Raw genomic sequence first — 20,226 nt, 5'->3', positions numbered from 1 at the left:
ATCCACTATTGTTATGACACCAGCGACAGCTCAAGCTTGAGACTCCATTAACCTTTATTACAAAGGAAGTAGATATACTGTACACTGTCCATTGACTATCAAAAACCAAGAAGCCTAGAAACTCCAGCGCTAGTAAACAAGCATCACCAATATACGACAGCACTGCTGTATTTACAAGAAGTGAATCAATCTAGCAAAGATCGGCCCGGCATCATCTCAAAAAGTGCAAGACAGCCCAACAGAACAACAAGAAAATCACCACACCGCCCCAGAATATCCATTTATCCTGCTTCGCTCGTCGTTCGACCTTGCGAATGGTTTCTCCGCTGACTCCCAGGGTATTCGCGACGCTGTAGAGGCGACGCTGGGTACCCTTTAGTACTTCTCGCTGCTGTCCGAGATCGGTAAGCACCGCCCTTCCTCTATCAAGGAACTCATCAATCTGAGAGCTTGTATTTGACAAGAATGATTGCTCCCTCAGCGCATGCGATTCCCTAGTGTAGTCCGACCCTCCAAACCCAGGACCCGATCGTGACGAAGAAGGTGCAAACGGGGAGGAGTGGGATACAGAAGGCTGGGCGTACGGGTTCTCAGGCGTAGCTGCATGGTGCGGGCGTCGACCGAGGAGCTCGTGGCGGTTCGTTGCCGATTGCTGGTGACGCATGGACAATTAGCACAATCCTTATGCACTTCCATCAAGCCGAGCACCTACCGCATCCTCTCTCTCTTTCCGTAGCTGGTCAAAATGTTGCCGATAATCTTGTAGCTCTGATCGAAAGTTCTTGACTCTCTCAAACGCCTTTTCCTGCTTCTCAGGTATCAACTCTCGCTTCGACAACGCGGAATAGTCGTCTATTGTCCGTGAAAGGGATGCCAGGGACGCTGCAAGCTGGCCTATACACCATGTCAGCTGAAAGACCACTCTCTTTTACTAGCTACTAGATTTCAAGCAGCCTCTTTTGGGAAAGTTACCTTGTAATGCCGCAGGTGTCGTGGCTGGTGATTGTGCGAAGGTGTCCAGATCACGCCGGACAGCAGACGACTGCTTGAGAGCGGAATTGAATAGAGAGTTCTAAATAGATTGATTCGAACCAGATCAGCAATGTGTATGAGAACTTGAGGGCAGGCCTCTTACCATTTTCTATGTAGTTATCGCAAGCTCCACGGAGCTGGCAGTGTAAACAGAGTAATGTGGTCGCAGACGCGCAGCGCAGGAGTTGTTCCGTGCCAGCCTGTCGAGAACAAAAGCTTCCAAAATATTGCTAGTCACCTAGAAACAACGACGTGTTCAAAATCAGTATCTAGCGAGTGTTTTAGACTTGGAAACAATGACGCTTCAGTTATATGATGCCACATGTCGCTTACCGCCTCCGTCTTTACCGCGACAGTGAACTTTAGTCGGAATATATATTTTTAGGTGCCTGCCCTGACATGTTTTAGGCTGCATCGAATTGCCCATTGTGCCTCAGAACCTCCAAATTCGTAACTACGTACCCGGGGAAGGCTGTTGCTCAGGTCGCCTTGAACTAGCCGTAAATACCTGAAACAATAAAGCTCTTAAAGAGATGGGGAAATTCATTTGTTGAATAGAATTACAGGAAAGCGCGCCGCATATTTAAAGCAACTATCCACTCCAATAACCGCAAACCCTGGTATAAGATATCAAGAACAACGGACAACTCGCGAGCACCTCTATTTCTTAGGGGGGTACTTGTTCTGGAGGAGCCATCTAGGAAATAGCACATTAGCAACATATTTCGAACAGAGCGAGAGGCTGGCAACTCACTTGCTGACAAAGTAATCAACGGCACCGAAAGCTCCGACAGCACCGGTCCACAATCCGACAAGCTCCCACGACAGCTTGCCCTGTGTGTGCTTCTTGTAAGCACCGAATCCAAGACCGGCGCCGACTAGAGCCAGGATAGCGGCATTTCCAAGGAACACGGGGTTGGTGTCGTTCTCACGAACGCGCGAAGCCTTGGCCTTGGCCTTCTCCTTCTTTCGCTCGCGGGCCTCTTCGGCTTCCTCTTCCTCACGCTCTATCCGCTCAGCCTGTGTCGTCGTCTTGACATCCTGCTGCAGGAAGTCGGAGTCCACGGATTGCACATGTGGGCCGTCAACATCGATCAGGGACGCTGTGCTGTCGGCCTCGTCTCTGTAAACATGGTTGATATCGGGAGCGCGACTGGCCAGTCTTGCGTCAGTGGGTACTACAATCGACAGTTTCTCGTCCTCAACTTACGCCTAGAAAGGGAGTTAGCACGTCAGTAACTCAGACATTTAAGCTCGAGTATATCGTACCTCTTCCGGAGACTGCTTAGGTCCCTTGGCGGCGGCTTCAGCGTAAGACATCTTGGGTTTGTGGTTGGTCTAATCGGAGGTGTGAGCTTGGAGATAACCCGAGTGAGTGGTAAAGATGAAGCAGAGCGGGCAAGCTTGTCTTGTCGCTGTATAACTTACAAATTTGAAGAGGGATGAGTTCTGAAAGTTGAAAGAGTATATTGTGAGGGGAATCACGAGCATCTGAAAGTCACGCCAGAGAGGAACGTCAGTCCATTTATACATACCGAGCAGTGATGTCATGGCTTGTTGTAGCCAAGGTTTTGATGCCAAGACCACGGACTACTACAACCACATTTCCGTGCCGCGCAGCCACGAAGGGCTTTTTTGCCGAAGTCCTTCATGAATGTGGACTTACGTAGTAGTAGGAGTAGTACGCAGTCCGGATTATTAGTCCGCTCTATATATCTGTGCAATGGAAAATCGCTAGTGAGTGAGTCTAGTACACAATTGCAACGGCATGGAACAAAGAAAAAATGCTGAGATTTATAAACTGTACCTACAGACCAACCAAGATGGTCAAAAAATAGGGGGATTTTAATACATAATGAGACAAAGCCAAGGTTGAGGCCGAAGCGCTAGAACACACAATTCACCAGTAATTCGTCTCTAGTAGGAAATCTAGAGAAGGAGTTCCAGTGGGTTCTCAACAACCTTCTTGAGCTCCTTGATCCACTCAGCACCAACAGCACCGTCAACAACACGGTGGTCGAAGCTACCAGTCACAACAATCTGGTCATCCCACTCAACGGAAGTGCCTTCCTCGGTCTCGACAGGGACGGCGACCTTGCGGGTAGTGCCAACAGCGAGGATACCGGCCTGAGGAGGGTTGATAATAGCAGTGAAGCGCTCAACAGCAGGGTTCATTCCCATGTTGCTGATGGTGAAGGTACCGCCCTGGTACTCTTCGGGCTTGAGCTTGTTGTCGCGAGCGCGCTTGCCGAGATCTTTGACCTGGTTCGAAATGCTAGACAAACCAAGACCCTGAGCGTTCTTGACAATGGGGGTGATCAGCCCAGCGGGGGTAGCGACAGCAACGCTGATATCAGCGGCGTTGTGCTGACGGATAACAACTTGGCCATTCTCCTCAATCCAGCTGGAGTTAACCTGGGGGACCTTGAGAAGGGCGGCAGCGCAAGCCTTGATCAGGAAATCGTTGACCGAGAGCTTGTACTTGCCATCAGCAGTGGCGTTAAGAGCCTGGCGGAGCTTGAGGAGCTTAGTGACAGACAGGGTGGTGGAAACGAAGAAGTGGGGGTTCTGGTTCCATGACTGCTGGAGGCGGTTGCCAATTGTCTTGCGCATCGATGTGAGAGGGATGTCCTCGGAGGCAGGACCAGCGGCAGCGGCCGAAGCAGCGGGCTTGTACTTCTCGACATCCTCCTTGGTGATCTGACCACCGCGTCCGGTACCCTTCAGAGCCTTGACAGGGACACCCTTCTCAAGAGCCAAAGCCTTGGCAGCAGGGCTGATGGCAGCCTCGCGGTCGAGAGCGGGCTGGAGCTTCTCTCCGGAGGTATCAGGCTCATAAGCACCAGCCGAAGGCTGGGGTGTGGATGGCTCGGAAGCCTTGGGGGCTTCCTTGGGGGCCTCTTTGCTGGCCTCTGCGGGAGCAGCACCGGCACCCTCGCCGGCGTCTTCAGCGCTGAATGATTCGAAAGCCGCAACATCGGTACCCTCTTCAACCAGGACAGCGATAGGCTATAGTTGTACAATTAGCCGGCGTAAAATCAGCGATTGGCGCGAAAACGGTACTTACAGTTCCAACGGAGACATCCTTTTCACCAGACTCCTTTAGCACCTTGGCGAGGACACCCTCTTCCTGGAACTCAAAATCCATCTGCGCCTTATCGGTTTCAATCTCAACGAGAACGTCTCCAGGTTGTAAGCCATCACCCGCCTTCTTTTGCCAGGTTCCAATGTTTCCGGCGGTCATCGTCGGCGACAAAGCCGGCATGCTAATGATGGTGTGGGGAGGGAACGCTGTAGCGTTTTCGAGTGTCAGGCAAAGGGCATATGCAAGCATCGAGGAGGGAGATAAGCATACACTTTGAGGCATAGTAGCGGGAGAGCGCGGAAAGACCGGGCAATTGCTGTCTGCAGCACAGAAAAAACCCGAGTCAGTATATACCCAGAGCAATTCGATCGCTTGCGAAAGATCGAGAGACATACTGGATCACGGCCGTGAACTTGTAAGAGGCCTGCGGTCGCCTCAAGGAGCAGGCGCCTTTTGAGAGAAACGAAGCGCTGGGTGTGCGCATCCTGATAGCAGAGGCGACCATGGTGCTCAGATGCTGTTGTATGAGACAGATAGGAGCCCGCGGCGCTATGAAAGGAAGAAGAGAAATGTAGGACGGAAGAGAAGGCCGAGAAGACGGAATCTGGTGAATCTCTCACTCACCGGGCCCCCAACGAAAATAACTTACCTAGCTCTCGGATCAATCCGTAAGCCGAACTCGCCTTATGTAAGCACAGCCATGCGGCGGTGCCCACTGGCCAGCTCCATCAGAACACGCAGCATAACCACGAGATCATCCTTCCCCAAATTATTTTCCTGTTGAGTCTTGACTCCATTCCATGTGGGACTCTCGCCTTCTTGGTCCCGGATACTCCAGACGGAGTCTCGCATAATGGCGGAAGCTGAGAACGGCTCTACGAACGAGCTAACCCAATATTCTGTACTGCAGGCAGACAACAAGCAGAATGGGGCCGATGTTGTTACAGAGCCGCAAACTCCGGAGGAGGTTGCCGAGCCCAAACCAACATTACCAGAGGCGTATGAACGTCAGGAGATTCAATTGAATGATTCAGAACAGGGCAAATCACCGCAGGAGCAATCGGATGTCAACGAAAGCGAGCTACCTCGAGAGCCATCCACAATAACCCCGAGCACGACCACCAAGCCTCAAGAGCCTGCGGACGAACCGGGTCAATTGGATACGAGAGATGAGCAAGTGGACGACATACGTGAAGTTGTTGCGCCTACCGCTTCAGAGGAACAAACTAGTGAGAGCGTGGATACTCAATCTATACTACCTCAAGATGAGCCGTCTATCCAGGACATACGACTCCGCTCGGACTCGCGATCAACCACTGCAACTTTCGCAACCCACCGATCATCGACGGTCAGCTCCGCGGTTTTCATCGTCACCGCATTGGATACAATTGGTGCATCGCGAGAAGCTCGGAGGAGCAAGGAGCTAGAGGATGCTGTTAAGGATGCGCTCGCCAATGTCAAGCAGTCAGATCGCCAGTCAATCGATCCGGAGGTCGTCTTTCGCCCTTTGCTACTCGCAACCAGGACTTTTAGCATCCCGTTACAAGTGACCGCTCTTGATTGCATCGGCAAGCTGATCAGTTATTCTTACTTTGCGTTTCCATCTACTCAGGAGGCCAAGGCATCGGAATCACAGGCCACCCCCGACCAACCCCCTCTCATAGAACGAGCCATTGACGCCATTTGCGACTGCTTCGAGAACGAAGCCACGCCAATTGAGATTCAGCAACAAATTATCAAGTCACTTTTGGCTGCGGTGTTAAATGACAAGATTGTGGTGCATGGAGCAGGTCTTTTAAAGGCTGTTCGTCAAATCTACAACATGTTTATTTACTCCAAATCGAGCCAGAACCAGCAAATCGCTCAAGGCTCCCTCACACAAATGGTCAGCACAGTGTTTGACAGACTTCGCGTGAGGCTCGATCTGAAAGAGCTGCGCCTCAGAGAAGGGGAGAAGGCCCAAACCGGTTCTTCCGATGTTGTGACGATCGGACCGTCAGAAATACCCTCTACTGTTGAGGATGATCAAGTTTCGGACGTCGCGTCCGTGGCACCGGATCAACCGGTCTCCAAAGAGCCGACTGAGAAACTCACCTTGGAGAGCTTTGAATCAAACAAAGAGGTCACTACTGTCAACGACAATGCACCTACCATGGTGACCCGAGCCAATGCCGACCAAAAGAGAGCCCAATCTTCGTCCGGCCCGTCTAGTGACGAGAAAGACGGCGAAGATGCAGTCAGTGATGAAGACGATGTAGACGAGATCTACGTCAAGGACGCCTTCTTAGTATTCAGAGCTCTTTGCAAGCTGAGCCACAAGGTTCTCAGCCACGAGCAGCAACAAGATCTCAAGTCCCAAAATATGAGGTCCAAGTTGCTATCCCTGCACTTGATCCACTACCTCATACTTAACCATGTTGTTGTTTTCACCTCTCCTCTTCTTACAATCAAGAACAGTTCTGGTAGCTCTGATGCAATGACGTTCCTTCAAGCCATCAGACCTCATCTCTGTCTAAGCCTTAGTCGAAATGGTTCTAGCTCAGTTCCGAGGATTTTCGGAGTCTGTAGCGAGATCTTCTGGCTCATGCTGAAACATATGCGGGTCATGATGAAGGTTTGTGGCCCTATCAACCCCGACCATTCTCGATCTGTATTTGTCTAACTCTGGAGCAGAAAGAATTGGAGGTCTTCATGAAAGAAATATACCTAGCCATTCTCGAAAAGCGAAATGCACCAGCTTTCCAGAAGCAGTATTTCATGGAAGTACTCGAGAGGCTAGCAGATGATCCTCGTGCCTTGGTCGAGATGTATCTCAACTACGACTGTGATAGAACAGCGTTGGAGAATATTTTCCAAAAGTTTGTCTCCTACTGCCGTTATTATTCGGGCAAAGTTCTAACGCGCTTCGTAGCATTATCGAACAGTTGTCGCGATATGCTAGCGTACCCACAACCGTGAGCCCTCTCCAGCAACAACAATACCATGAGCAGCACGTAAAGGCCTCCAGTGTCGGGAACGAATGGCACCAACCTGGGACCCTTCCTCCGAACCTCACGAGCGCCAGCATAATCAACAATCAGCCACCAAGCACCCAAATCGTGCCCCCAGAGTACGTCTTGAAACACCAAGCCCTAGAGTGTCTAGTCGAGATTTTGCAGTCGTTGGACAATTGGGCATCACAACGTAGCGTTGACCATACTGCCGTCCGAGCTGTTTCACAAAAGTCGGTAGACAACCCGCGCGACTCTTTGGATAGCAGCGCCCCGGCATTCCTTTCTTCACCTAAAGTCGATAGTGGCGATGGCAGCACTGGCCGCTCAACGCCGATTCCTGATGATGATCCCAACCAGTTAGAGAAGGTGAGGCAGAAAAAGATTGCTCTTACGAATGCAATCCAGCAGTTCAATTTCAAGCCCAAGCGAGGGGTGAAGCTGCTTGTGCAAGAAGGCTTCATACGATCCGACTCTGCCGAGGATATCGCGTCTTTTCTTCTTCGAAACGACCGCTTGGATAAGGCTGCGATTGGAGAATACCTGGGAGAAGGCGAAACCGAAAACATTGCAATCATGCACGCTTTCGTTGACTTGATGGACTTCGCTAAGCGACGCTTTGTGGATGCCCTCCGCTCCTTTTTACAGCATTTCCGGTTGCCAGGAGAGGCTCAAAAAATCGATAGATTTATGCTCAAGTTTTCGGAGCGCTATGTAACGCAGAATCCGAATGCCTTCGCTAATGCCGATACAGCGTACGTTCTCGCGTACTCTGTTATCCTTTTGAACACCGATCAGCACAGCTCCAAGATGAAGGGTCGCCGCATGACCAAGGAAGACTTCATCAAGAACAATCGTGGTATTAACGATAATCAAGACCTGCCCGATGAATATCTCGTGTCGATCTATGATGAAATTGCGAATAATGAGATTGTTTTAGACACTGAGAGAGAGCAGGCGGCAAATGCTGGTGCCCCTACCCCTGCTCCCAGCGGCCTTGCAAGGGCTGGCCAAGTCTTTGCGACAGTCGGAAGGGATATCCAGGGCGAGAAGTATGCACAGGCATCTGAGGAAATGGCCAACAAGACTGAGCAGCTATATCGAAGTCTGATTAGAGCACAGCGCAAAACTGCCGTCAAGGAAGCTCTATCTCGATTCATTCCAGCCACCTCCGTCCAGCACGTTGGCTCCATGTTCAATGTCACGTGGATGTCATTCCTCTCCGGCTTATCTGCTCCGATGCAGGATACCCAAAACGTGAAGACGATTAAGCTTTGCATGGAAGGCATGAAGCTGTCCATCCGGATAAGCTGTACCTTCGACTTAGAAACACCACGTGTTGCTTTTGTGACCGCCTTGGCAAAGTCTACGAATCTGGGTAACGTCAGGGAAATGGTTGCTAAGAATGTTGAGGCGTTGAAGGTCTTGCTCGATGTGGCGCTTACTGAAGGAAATCATCTGAAGAGCTCCTGGAGGGAGATCCTCACATGTGTCAGCCAGCTCGACAGGCTCCAGCTACTTAGTGACGGCGTTGATGAGGGTTCCTTGCCTGACGTCTCTCGTAGTCGCATTGTACCTCAACCCCCATCGAATGAGCCGAGAAGATCGATGCAAGCACCGAGACGCTCTCGACCCAAATCCATTACTGGAGCCACGCCATTCCGCGCTGAGATTGCACAGGAAAGCCGCTCAACTGAGATGGTCAAAGGAGTCGACCGTATCTTCACGAACACTGCTAATCTGTCTCCCGAGGCAATTATTGATTTTGTTCGTGCTCTCAGTGAAGTTAGTTGGCAGGAGATCCAGTCATCTGGACAAACTGCTTCTCCTCGTACATACAGTTTGCAAAAACTAGTCGAGATCAGCTACTACAACATGACCAGGGTCAGGATCGAATGGTCGAAGATTTGGGAAGTCCTTGGGCAACACTTCAACCAAGTCGGTTGTCACTCAAACACAGCCGTGGTTTTCTTCGCCCTGGACTCGCTACGTCAGCTCTCAATGCGCTTCATGGAGATAGGAGAACTGCCAGGATTTAAGTTCCAGAAGGATTTCCTCAAGCCTTTCGAACATGTCATGGCCAACAGCAATGCTGTTGCCGTGAAGGACATGATCCTCCGGTGTCTCATCCAGATGATACAGGCTCGCGGAGACAACATTCGTTCCGGGTGGAAAACGATGTTCGGAGTGTTTTCTTTTGCAGCCCGTGAGCAATATGGTAAGCTTCGATGAGGTATCTGCGGTATGAGCTCAACTAACAATGTATATAGAGGGCATTGTGACTATGGCCTTTGATAACGTTACCCAAGTCTACAACACTCGCTTCGGTGTTGTTATAACGCAAGGAGCATTCCCTGACCTGATCGTCTGCCTCACAGAGTTCTCTAAAAACGTGAGGTTCCAAAAGAAGTCACTACAGGCAATCGAGCTTCTCAAATCGACGATCGCGAAAATGCTCAAGACTCCGGAATGTCCTTTGTCTCATCGCGGTGGTTCCTCAGAGGGCTTCCACGAAGATTCCACGAACCTCACTCAACAACTCACCCGTCAATCCAAAGAAGAGCAATTCTGGTATCCCATCCTAATTGCGTTTCAAGATATACTCATGACCGGTGATGATCTTGAGGCTCGGTCACGGTAAGTTAGCCTGTCTTTGGAGTCAAACCATTTTACTTACTTTATGCTATAGAGCATTGACGTATCTTTTCGATACCTTGATTCGCTATGGTGGTGGATTTCCTCAGCCTTTTTGGGACGTTCTCTGGAGGCAACTACTCTACCCCATTTTCGTTGTGTTGCAGTCTAAGTCAGAAATGTCGAAGGTGCCAAACCACGAGGAACTTTCAGTGTGGCTGTCGACTACGATGATCCAGGCTCTACGAAACATGATCACGCTGTTCACACATTACTTTGATGCGCTTGAATATATGCTTGGGCGTGTTCTCGAACTCCTCACGCTCTGCATCTGCCAGGAGAATGACACTATTGCGCGAATTGGCAGCAATTGCCTGCAACAACTGATCCTGCAGAATGTGGAAAAATTCCATAAAAACCACTGGAGCCAAATCGTCGGTGCTTTCATTGAGCTATTCTCGCGCACAACCGCATATGAGCTGTTCACAGCAGCGACGTCTGTGACCCCTAAGACCCCTGGCTTGCCTCCAGCCGTCAATGGACAGATAGCCGATATTCAGGAGGAGGCCCAGGAGAACAACTCGGAGGATGTCGAGCCTTCGGCAACCCCAGAGGCCCCTGTCGAGCCTGCAAAGGCCAATGGAACACAGGGCGTCACGCCGGAGCACGAAGATGGAGATTTGCCTGAAGCCCCGAGCGCGGATTTGGAGGACTATAGGCCCCAAACAGATACCCAACAGCAGCCTGCTGCGGTTACTGCTGCCAGGCGTCGCTACTTCAACCGTATAATAACAAATTGTGTGCTTCAGCTGCTCATGATTGAGACGGTACATGAGCTATTTTCCAACGACAAAGTTTACGCACAAATACCTAGTAACGAGCTTCTGCGGCTTATGGGCTTGCTGAAGAAGAGTTATCAGTTTGCGAAGAAGTTCAACGAGGACAAGGATCTTCGGATGCAGCTTTGGCGCCAAGGATTCATGAAATCACCACCAAATCTCCTCAAACAGGAAAGTGGAAGTGCCGCCACTTATGTCCACATCTTGTTCAGAATGTACCACGATGAGCGAGATGAGAGGAAGAGTAGCCGTGTGGAAACAGAGGCGGCATTGATTCCGTAAGTAGCTCAGCAGAGTATCCAGCCCTTTTAGAGTCGCCCCATATGCTTACTGTTTTATAGTCTCTGCGCGGACATTATTCGTGGATTCGTTCAACTTGACGAAGACTCGCAACACCGCAACATCGTCGCCTGGCGCCCTGTAGTCGTCGACGTTATTGAAGGTTACACAAACTTCCCACAGGAGGGCTTCGACAAGCAGATTGAGACCTTCTATCCCCTTGCTGTTGACCTGCTTAGTCGCGATCTGAATCCCGAGATCCGCCTCGCCATCCAGGCCTTGTTGCAGCGGATTGGAGAGACAAGGTTAGGCATACCTGCACGACCTGCCCCATCAACTGTCAGCCCAAGACAGTCGGTATCAGAGCCATCTCGCAAGCACAGCGTCGGCCGGCGCTGAATGGTTATTTTGTCTCACATTGTCACGTTAGAGAGCGTTTTATCTGGTGTTTTTTATTGCTATTCTGTATCTCTTGTCTCTTGGATATCCTTGCCTCCCACCCAGCGGGGGGCGCTTTTCTCATTTCTCAATGGTATTGAGTGTAAAATTAGCCATGCTGGATTGTTGTTTTTCATTTCCTTGTTCAAAACACTGGTCCTGGGAGTCCAGATGGGCTTTATATACCTCACTTTACAAACATCAAACTCGCCGGATAGGGAGATTTCCTCGTGCAGCAGTGCTACCTATGTTTTTCTCTTGTGGAACCAGTTTAGTGGCTTTCATAGAGCTATTAATGTTATGTGTCGTAACATTTGCCGCACAAGTTCTGGGACAATCGGAGTATCTTCTTCTCAGTCGATTGACTTATAAGTGCTAAGTTCTCGCGCTGGAGGTGATCAGCAGCGTGACGTATTGAAGTCATCTATGCTTATATACATACAAAACATGGTTGATAATGGAGGCATACAGACCCTGCTATGGACACTTATCGTACGATAAAGTGCGTCATCGACTGTCCTTGACTTCTAGACGGCCGGAAGGCTTGATCGAACTTCCCCAAGAGTCGGAATAGCACCTGACTCGTAATGTGTGAGAAGGGCTACCATATCCTCCTCGCTCATCTGAACCAAATCTTCTAGTCGCCACGCTTCACAAACACCAGACATCCTAGGGCATTCATCAGCTTAGGGATATCGTATCCAAAATTTACCAAGACGTACCACTTCATCCGTTTGGGGCCCTCCTTCGGATCAGGAGCCACCTCTCTCAACAATTTCCGCAGTTTGCCCACATTCTCAATTGCAGCGCCCATATTGTCCGGTAATGTATCTGCGATCTTCTTTCGTACCATACTTGCAAGCTTTGGCCCGTTCCCGTTTGTGCTAACCATGACTTGCAATGGGCCATCGCGATGTACGCTGCCAAAATAAAAGTCACATTCAGAAGGTACATCTGCTATGTTTGCTGGTATGCGCTTCTCTTTGCAGAGTTTCCAGACCTGAGTTGAAGCTTCAGGGTCATCGATAGCGCAGAGAACCATGTCGGCTCCTTCTAGATCAGAAGGCTCAAAGTTCCGGTCAACGTGCGTCACTTGGTTTTCTGAAACTCGGAAGGCAACTTCATCATTCAGCCCTGATGCTGGACATACGACTGTGACTCTAGCGTCTGCATTGAGAGCATGTAGTATGCGTCCAGCAGCTACCTATATTATGTGTGAGCAGTGATAGAAATATATAGTGCTGCAGAGAGGGGCACTGACATCACCACCACCAACTACAAGGATATGTTTCTGCTTCACTTGCCAGGCAATGATCAACGACCCACCCCCCTGTACTTCTGGGAACTTTGACGCCATTCTGAGAAGCTGTGTGTATTATGTGTAGCTTGAGGTTGAGAAGGTGTGGGGGTGATAGCAGTAGACCACTAAGGGCGGCGATAGAGACCTAAAGCGCCAGCCTCATTCGAGCAATCGGGAAGAAAAATGTGGGCTCCGAATTTTCTTCCTTCCGTTTGCTTTTTCTCTCCTCTTCATCCTTCAATTCTTCACTCCCCAATACACCTTGGAAAGCTTGTCGTCACTGTGAGATGACGCTCTTTTCTTGAATTGCTTATCTCTCTTCAGCTTCATGCCTACGTTCGTTTAGTTTGCTCTATTTTCAAGGATGCGGGGAGTTCAGATCTTCTCTGGGACCTCCCACCCCCTCCTCACAGAGACCGTCTGCGAGAGGCTAGGCACCTCGCCAGCCAAAGTAGACCTTGGAAAGTTCAGCAATGGCGAGACCAACGTGAATGTTGGCGTTTCGGTCCGAAACCAAGATGTCTACATCATTCAGAGCGGCAGCAAGAAGATCAACGACAGTGTCATGGAGCTGTTGATTATGATTTCAGCTTGCAAGGGCGGCTCTGCAAAGTCTATCACAGGTATGCTTACTCCATTCTCTTGTCATTCAATCACTGTAGGATTACGAAAGCTGACATACCTTTCTCAGCGGTTATGCCGTATGGACCCTAGTTGGGCTGTTTGCTACACATGATGCTGACGCAGACGAGGTACTTCCCATATTCCCGCCAATCCAAAAAGAAGAGCCATCGTGGATCTATCACCGCGCGTATGCTGGCGAATCTCCTGACAGTTGCCGGGGTCGACCACGTGATTACACTGGACCTTCATGTGAGTTCATCGCTCTGGGTCCCGACTGTGAAACCTAGGTTGGCAGCGTCCTAATGGCATCTCCGAGTAGGCATCACAAATGCAGGGCTTCTTTGCCAAACCCGTCGATAACCTTTTCGCCGAACCTTTCATTGCACGCTGGATCCGTAACAATGTCCCGGGCTGGAGGGAAGCGGTCGTTGTGAGCAAAAACGCCGGGGGCACCAAACGCGTTACATCCTTGGCAGACACGCTTAAGCTCAATTTTGGCATTGTCACAACAGACAGACGTCGCCCGAAGCCGGGCATGACTCTGGCTGATAGCACTGTTTTCTTCGAGGCTTTGGATCAGGAGAGCACACCACTGCCCAAGGAGCAAGATCCGTTCACGGTCCGTATTCAGCGCGAAAGTACCGAGACTTCACAATCAGGCGAGTCGCAACCCGACTCAGCCGAGATTGACTCGCTCGATGCCCTGCGACCCGAAACACCCACCGGTGCTCGACGGCCGTCGGAGCTGGAAGCTGCAAATGAGTACACAGATGTCCGAGTCCGGGACGTAGTCACCGGGCGACTGGTACAAGGCCACCTTGTTGATGACGACTACCCGCCGTCTGGTCCTACGTCCGGGGACGCGACCCCTGGACAACCACTCAGTCGGGACTATGGCGAAACCATTCCAGACTCGATGACAAACTCCATAATCTCAACCACCTCTTCGATACCCGGTGATCACGCCCTAGGCGGGTCATTCGATGCTGGTGAATCCTCTGATGAAGAAGGAAGCATCGGACGAAGCGTTGACCTTGAGAAAACCATCACATTGGTCGGCGACGTTCGGGATAGAACCGTCTTCATAGTCGACGATATGATTGACAAGTGCGGATCATGGATCGCAGCAGCAGAAACCGTAGTCAAGCGAGGTGGGGCCAAGAAGGTCTACTGCATTGCCACCCACGGACTCTTCGGAGACTCATCCCTTGAACAAATGGAGGCTTGCGAGTCTATTAACTACATCGTTGTGACTAATACTTTCCCCATATCTCCGTCAGTCGCGAGACGATCCAAGAAGTTGATTGTCATCGACATCTCCAGCTTGCTGGCTGAGAGCATAAGACGCCATCACTATGGTGAAAGGTTGGTCAAACGCTATCCTCAGAGCAAAGAACCATCTTGCTAATATCCTCGCAGTGTTTCGGCGTTGTTCCATCTTAATGACTGATTTGAAAAGCGATCTACATGATTTTCTCATTTGCATATACACCACCTTGATGAAGCGTTCATGATACCACTACTGAGTAGTACGCTGGTAAGACGATGAAAGAATAATGTCAAAAATCATGATGATGTCTCCGACTGTATAGCCACTTGGCGTCTTTTCTCTTACTTCATTCTCGCAGGCTTTCTCGTTCGCAGTGATTTCTTACCATAGGCTGGTCCTACTGATGAAGCTGCATTTGTTCTTTCTTCCATTCCCGAGGGCGCGGACGATTGAAAATGGGGTTCAATCACGAAGCCTCACGCATTTCCCTCGTAGCCACCCCATCCCTACCCGAATCCCAGGCAGACCATATCCTCTTTTCTACGGAAGTGAAAAAGGAACAAAGCCAAATCCCTGTCCCCTTCCCTTTCAAGCTGGCGCTCGTCCGAGTCTAGCTCAAACACAAATAAACCAACGGTGCAGTCCACTCTGGGTACTGCAGGGACGTCTTGTTTCAAATCCACAAGATCGTTCTTAACGGAGCGTTGGGAGAGCAAAATGAAGGCCAGTTGAGCGTGCTCTACCCTCTTTCTCCTCATGGAGGTTGGGGGTGGGTGCGTAAGATTGGTCTTCCTGAGGAACGAAGGCACCAGCTTCTTGAGGCTTGCTCTTTGCAAAAAGGCGGGTTTCTAGCCCTTCGGGGTTGTGGAGGTGGTGCAAGAGAACCCCTTGGACATTTCCCCTTTTTCCTTTCTCTCTTTAATGAGTTGGTGTTGTTTTGATGCGGGAAGGGGTTGGTTTGGCTGGATTCGGTACTCCTACGTTGGTAGATAGTCCTCGGAATGCGACAGTTTTCTTCTTCCCGCGCGACCGTCTCTAGCTTTCCTCATTGTTTCGCACGCAAACTGCGAGCAACGGCAGCTCAAATCAATAGACTCCCCGACGTACTAGAACAGACTGGGCTACTCCGTGCTGTACATACTGTATTCAAGCAGCAACCGGATCCACACCGAGCAGGGTACGTACCCGGGAAAGGGATGTTCGGAGGTCGCGTGAGCAAGTTTGATGAAAGGACCCCGAGTCGGTATCCATGCGAATGATGTCTAAATTGCGTTGCCCGTGACGGCCTCGCCTACTACAAAGCCGGCAGCATACAGCCGGGAACATGGCTGCAAGACTCACAGACGAGGAGTCCGGGCTTCACCATGTCAGCGTCACACAATGATCGGTCTGCCGGGGTTCGTGAGAGGAAATGTGCATGGGAAATTAAAATCCCAAGGAGTTCTTTGTAGCGGTGTGCGCGAACCCGAGGATGAGGATGCCGTATACGTAAGTACATCATACCTGGATGCCCTGCCCCTGTTCGGCGGCGAAATTGGGTTTGCAACTTGTCGCATCGGATCGGCTGCGTGGTACGTGGTGTACATACGGATCGGTATGACGTCGGGCCTTGAGACTTGTCCTAGGTAAAGATGCTAGGATGTACTTTTGAGCTCGAGGACGAGGTGCAGTATGCAGAACTTCAGACACGAGGCGAAACAAAGGATAGCTGGGATTGTTTCTGCTGACACTGCCCAATGGTCTCAGCTTAAGTCGTCGGCGAACCAAAGGTTGCACAGCCAGCCTCCTCAAGGAAATGCTGCTCGGAGAATAATAAAGCTTCTGGGGATCTTCTGAAACACTTGAGTACTAATTGTGTCAAGATTGGAAATTTCCGAACAAATTGAACAATAAGACGACATGTCGAAAACCAAAAGTACCGTAATTTCGAACTTCAAACCTCAAAGTTAGAGGCCATGAGAAAGTTCAATATGTACGGAGTGACACTAGGACCAATTCTGACATGAACTAGTCAGAAACAGGGTTGAAGCTGCCGCGGAAGCGATTCCGGAAGATCAATTAGGTGGGGAACAAAGGTTCGAGATCCGACTTGTCATTCCAGGTGTTGGGGCCCGAGAATGAGGTCCTAACTTCCTAAGAGACGGGGGATGCGAGCCAAGGAGGCTGACTCGAAACCTGACTCGAGAGTCGAGTTCTGGCTGATGTACCGGATTTATTGCAAGCTGAGAGCGTGTTGCCTAAGTTGCCGAGACTGAGGGCGCTCATCTTGACGTTAAACGCACTGGTACGACAGGTAACGGTGACGGGGAACCGGCCTATCCACAGCATGAACTGAAACTGGAAGGCTTGACTGGTTATTCGTGGTCAATCCTCGAGTCCTCCCGGAGTGACTGCCAAGCCGGTACCTACGTCTTGGGACTGCCGCTGGCGAGATGCGCTTTGGAGGTCTGGAACGCCTAGGATCCGGCGTGCCGCGTGAGACCGTGGCCGTCCTGAATTATTGGTTACTTGGGCTCAAGAGGCTGGCTGTCTATCATTTCAACCAGATCTGCCTTCAACTCAGGCTTTCATGGCCCAGAAGGTGAGGTCAAGCCACAAGGTGTGTCTGCTCTGGATGGTAATTTGCGGGCGATATCTCGATCTACTCTTTAGCGCCCCCAAATGCCTGAACTAGATTCAATCTCAAGCTACTCTGGGTTTAGATTCACTATTGAGTGGACCCGGCCCCTTGGTAGCCTGCGAGGTGATCGGATCCTCATTTTTGAGGCAGCCGGAATCGAGGAGGAAAATACTTCCGCGAAGCCGTATATTCTCCATCAGCTATCATTGTTCATTCCTAGCTACTGTAGATGATGGTCTGATGCGGGAGGAATAAGTGGGCTAACCTTGCTGGACACCTTGAACAAGGGGCCCCCTTGTTCAGGCTCTTTTAGTTGCAGATCTTGACAGGGCTAACACCCTGACAATGAACAAACACAGACTGTGTTCCAAGTTTCGTCCTACTCCCGGCAGCTGGAAGTTGGTGGTTGACAGGCTAAATTAGTTGATGGGCGGCTCATTTCTCCGGAGTGGTTTCCATGGACCGCGAAGTCGCGAACGGTGAACCTGGTTGACGGGCCCGTGACAGGGGACAAATTTCCGCCAGGATCGTCCATGATCAGCCCAAGTCGAAAGAGCAAAGCCAGACGCCGAGACGCAATTTTGATGACAAAATGGCGGGACCGCCAGATCAAACCCCCTAAACCAAAACACATGTCTTGTAGAGCTCCGTCAGAGTGCAGTTTTGAAAGCGATATGTACGGAGTATGCTGTGAATCAGATAGTCAGTCATATGGCATGTCGTCAAGGGATCGTGGGCAGTCTGGACTGCTTTGATTCGACTCATTCGAGAGCATTCTGGCCCGGATTCTTCTGCAGGGTTGATCAAGATGGGACACCCCTGTCTATGGCGGTGGATCGTATCCACTTTCTTCCCTTATGGGCATGCGCGGTGGAAGGATTTCGCTACTGTAATGGCGTCAATCACCAACGGTTTCTCGTGGTTCGCATCCTGCGGAAGAAGCTGAGAGGAATTGTCTAATTCAGGCAAAAGAGGGAGGTGAAATTGAGATAGAACGACCGCCAAATTCTGCAGATGAAGGCGTTGATCGTGGGGGAAGGAAGCGAAATAGAGGGGGGGAAGTGCGAGTGGGAGATGGATGGGGTTGGAGGATGATGGATTAGGAATTTAGGTTCACCTGGATTAGGAAACGGCGTCATCCACTTTCTTCTTCTTCTTCTTTCTCACTGACAGTCTGACAGTGACACTCGTACTTTTTCTCGTCCTGTCCTTTTTTTTTTTGTTCTCTTTCGAATTTGGTCCAGCCCAATAATGCAGGTGCATCTCTATTTCTCACACAGACCCTCCTGATCTGCACGCCAAAGTAGATCCAGCACCATTGCACTGGGAGCGCTCCGATTACCTAGATCCCCCAATTGAGATAGCGCGATCATTCGATTCTTTGTCGATCCGGCAAGATCATGCCTATTCTTGTCCTGCTGGCGCTTCTCGAACCGGTAAGGACGCTGCGAGCCTTTGAACTAACGGGGAAGCGCTTGACTAAAGTTCATGACCAGACTATTTGCATGTCATTCTCCGTCTGGCCCACAGTGATAGATACCTATCATTTATAGTTCCAGCAGTCTCGACTTTTCTCCGAACAATTGCTCTTCCTGTCTCCTACTAACTACTGCCTCTGCCTCTGCCTCTGCCACTGCCGTAACCTCACCTCCCAAGGACCCAAGCTCCCAATCCCAAGCCAGGCCCGATCAACAACTTTTGTCAACAGAACCTAAGATCTATTATAGGCTGACGATTATTTCCCCCGGTGATTTTTGAATCATATTTGGATTTGCTCGCTCGTTGATCCACTCGCTCAATGGCCCGAGAATAAACGGGTAGTTGCGTCAACGATCTATCCGAGAAAAAAAGTCTTCCCATGCAGCAAGCCCTCCTGGCCTGGACTCGTACAGCTACCGGGATATCTGTCGTTGAACTGATGCTCTAAGGGATTCTACCCGTTGTATCCTTGGATAGATAGCCTTTGATCCCAGCTACCTTCAAGAGCTCGCCCTATTTATACCTACTATGGAGCCCAAGTTCAACAACTTCATCTCGCAGGACAACATCATCTCTTTATTATTTTCCTTCGGCTCCCTAGTCTCATCAACGATTTATTTATTCTCTGTCTGAAGACCTCTCTTCTCTTCCCTGGCTTTACCTTTTCCGCAAGGCCGGATTTCATCTCATCCACCGTGTCTCACCTCCCTTGCTCGAGAGCCCTGACCGATTGCTTTCTTCAGCAGTCCCAAGTCAAGCTGATTACTCCAGCTCGCAATACGCTGCCGAATCCTCTAGCTATCACCAAGCTTCAGAAACCTTCATCTGCACGAGGTATTTACCCAACGAGCTGATCAACGGCGTTCGGAACTTGGTTGCTAATTGGAACCGAAGTTAGCATATAGTGTCTACAATGGCCAATCAGTGCTCCGGTCATGTTTTTGCCATTGTGCAGGCCACCAACGGCAACATCCTTACCTGGCGGTGCTCAGACTGCAACTCCGGGCCTTTTGTTGCTATCTGGCGCTGCAAAATCTGTGGCCATTGCCGCTGCAATGCCTGCCACACCGCTAAAGCATAAGTAACTGTTACACTCTCGGCTACCACCCGGCTCAACGTCCTTGACGATATGGTATGAGAAACGATACGCTTTGTCCTTTTTCGTACCATTTGCCCTGCGCCCCCGAGCGTTTTGTGTGAGTCTACAACAATGGGCTGACTTGGTGTCTAGGAATCGACAACGTGCGCAAACCGCCCAGCTGCAGCCATCCAATCTGCCTGTCTGCGAGCCGCTTTGTTTCTTTTCTTTCCCCAAAACTCAATTTCCAAACGTTTTCTTGAATCTCACCTCATTTTCCTGACGTTTCGACGAATCAGCTTTCGCAAAAGATCTGTCCATGAGAAGCCCTCCAATTGGACCATTGATTTCGATGATTTAGAATTCAGACTTCTGTCGGCTTACTTTGAACCTGACCAATGGACATTCGGGTCAAAACCGTTGCTTTGGGCTAATCAGATGCACGCCCAAAAGCAAGACTGGTTTTGTGGTATCTGATCTTCCACGATGACGGTCGATTTCTGTTCTTCTCTTCTTCCATTTTCTTCTTGCCTTCTATCACCTTTTAATGGAGCACTA

General features: G+C 50.3%; 6 protein-coding genes across 6 annotated transcripts; 2 read left to right on the top strand and 4 right to left on the bottom strand.

Moving 5' to 3' along the window:
• Positions 1–52: 52 nt before the first annotated feature.
• BJY04DRAFT_199489 (golgi SNAP receptor complex member 2 family protein) lies at positions 53–1,365 on the bottom strand. Its single transcript, XM_073712782.1, has 4 exons — positions 1,136–1,365; positions 973–1,072; positions 713–894; positions 53–652 (listed from the first exon to the last, which is right to left on the bottom strand). Exons 1-4 carry the CDS (start codon positions 1,136–1,138, stop codon positions 212–214), a joined length of 726 nt encoding a protein of 241 aa, XP_073566455.1. The 5' UTR covers positions 1,139–1,365; the 3' UTR covers positions 53–211.
• A 1-nt stretch (position 1,366) lies between these two features.
• Positions 1,367–2,556, bottom strand: BJY04DRAFT_199486 (uncharacterized protein). Its single transcript, XM_073712781.1, has 4 exons — positions 2,302–2,556; positions 2,243–2,244; positions 1,787–2,185; positions 1,367–1,729 (listed from the first exon to the last, which is right to left on the bottom strand). Exons 1-4 carry the CDS (start codon positions 2,350–2,352, stop codon positions 1,693–1,695), a joined length of 489 nt encoding a protein of 162 aa, XP_073566454.1. The 5' UTR covers positions 2,353–2,556; the 3' UTR covers positions 1,367–1,692.
• On the bottom strand, positions 2,508–4,723 carry BJY04DRAFT_199479 (putative pyruvate dehydrogenase complex, dihydrolipoamide acetyltransferase component). The gene is made up of 4 exons (XM_073712780.1): positions 4,513–4,723; positions 4,388–4,437; positions 4,100–4,323; positions 2,508–4,041 (listed from the first exon to the last, which is right to left on the bottom strand). The coding sequence occupies exons 1-4, from the start codon at positions 4,620–4,622 to the stop codon at positions 2,962–2,964; spliced, it is 1,464 nt and encodes a 487-aa protein (XP_073566453.1). The 5' UTR covers positions 4,623–4,723; the 3' UTR covers positions 2,508–2,961.
• Positions 4,724–4,875: 152 nt separating this feature from the next.
• BJY04DRAFT_139511 (Arf family guanine nucleotide exchange factor SEC7) lies at positions 4,876–11,587 on the top strand. The gene is made up of 6 exons (XM_073708656.1): positions 4,876–6,731; positions 6,791–6,975; positions 7,029–9,325; positions 9,378–9,744; positions 9,797–10,858; positions 10,922–11,587. Exons 1-6 carry the CDS (start codon positions 4,971–4,973, stop codon positions 11,256–11,258), a joined length of 6,009 nt encoding a protein of 2,002 aa, XP_073566452.1. The 5' UTR covers positions 4,876–4,970; the 3' UTR covers positions 11,259–11,587.
• A 159-nt stretch (positions 11,588–11,746) lies between these two features.
• On the bottom strand, positions 11,747–12,807 carry BJY04DRAFT_139499 (bifunctional precorrin-2 dehydrogenase/sirohydrochlorin ferrochelatase MET8). The gene is made up of 3 exons (XM_073708655.1): positions 12,559–12,807; positions 12,020–12,501; positions 11,747–11,966 (listed from the first exon to the last, which is right to left on the bottom strand). The coding sequence occupies exons 1-3, from the start codon at positions 12,652–12,654 to the stop codon at positions 11,825–11,827; spliced, it is 720 nt and encodes a 239-aa protein (XP_073566451.1). The 5' UTR covers positions 12,655–12,807; the 3' UTR covers positions 11,747–11,824.
• Positions 12,808–12,822: 15 nt separating this feature from the next.
• On the top strand, positions 12,823–14,783 carry BJY04DRAFT_139489 (ribose phosphate diphosphokinase subunit PRS1). The gene is made up of 5 exons (XM_073708654.1): positions 12,823–13,220; positions 13,289–13,298; positions 13,350–13,470; positions 13,541–14,586; positions 14,641–14,783. Exons 1-5 carry the CDS (start codon positions 12,962–12,964, stop codon positions 14,669–14,671), a joined length of 1,467 nt encoding a protein of 488 aa, XP_073566450.1. The 5' UTR covers positions 12,823–12,961; the 3' UTR covers positions 14,672–14,783.
• Positions 14,784–20,226: the final 5,443 nt, after the last annotated feature.

The sequence above is a fragment of the Aspergillus karnatakaensis genome (genome assembly GCF_047715665.1).
Source record: "Aspergillus karnatakaensis strain CBS 102800 unplaced genomic scaffold BJY04scaffold_64, whole genome shotgun sequence".
NCBI classification, from domain to species: Eukaryota; Fungi; Ascomycota; class Eurotiomycetes; order Eurotiales; family Aspergillaceae; genus Aspergillus; species Aspergillus karnatakaensis.
Note: the sequence above shows the minus strand (reverse complement) of the source record. Positions and strands in the feature narration are given on the sequence as shown.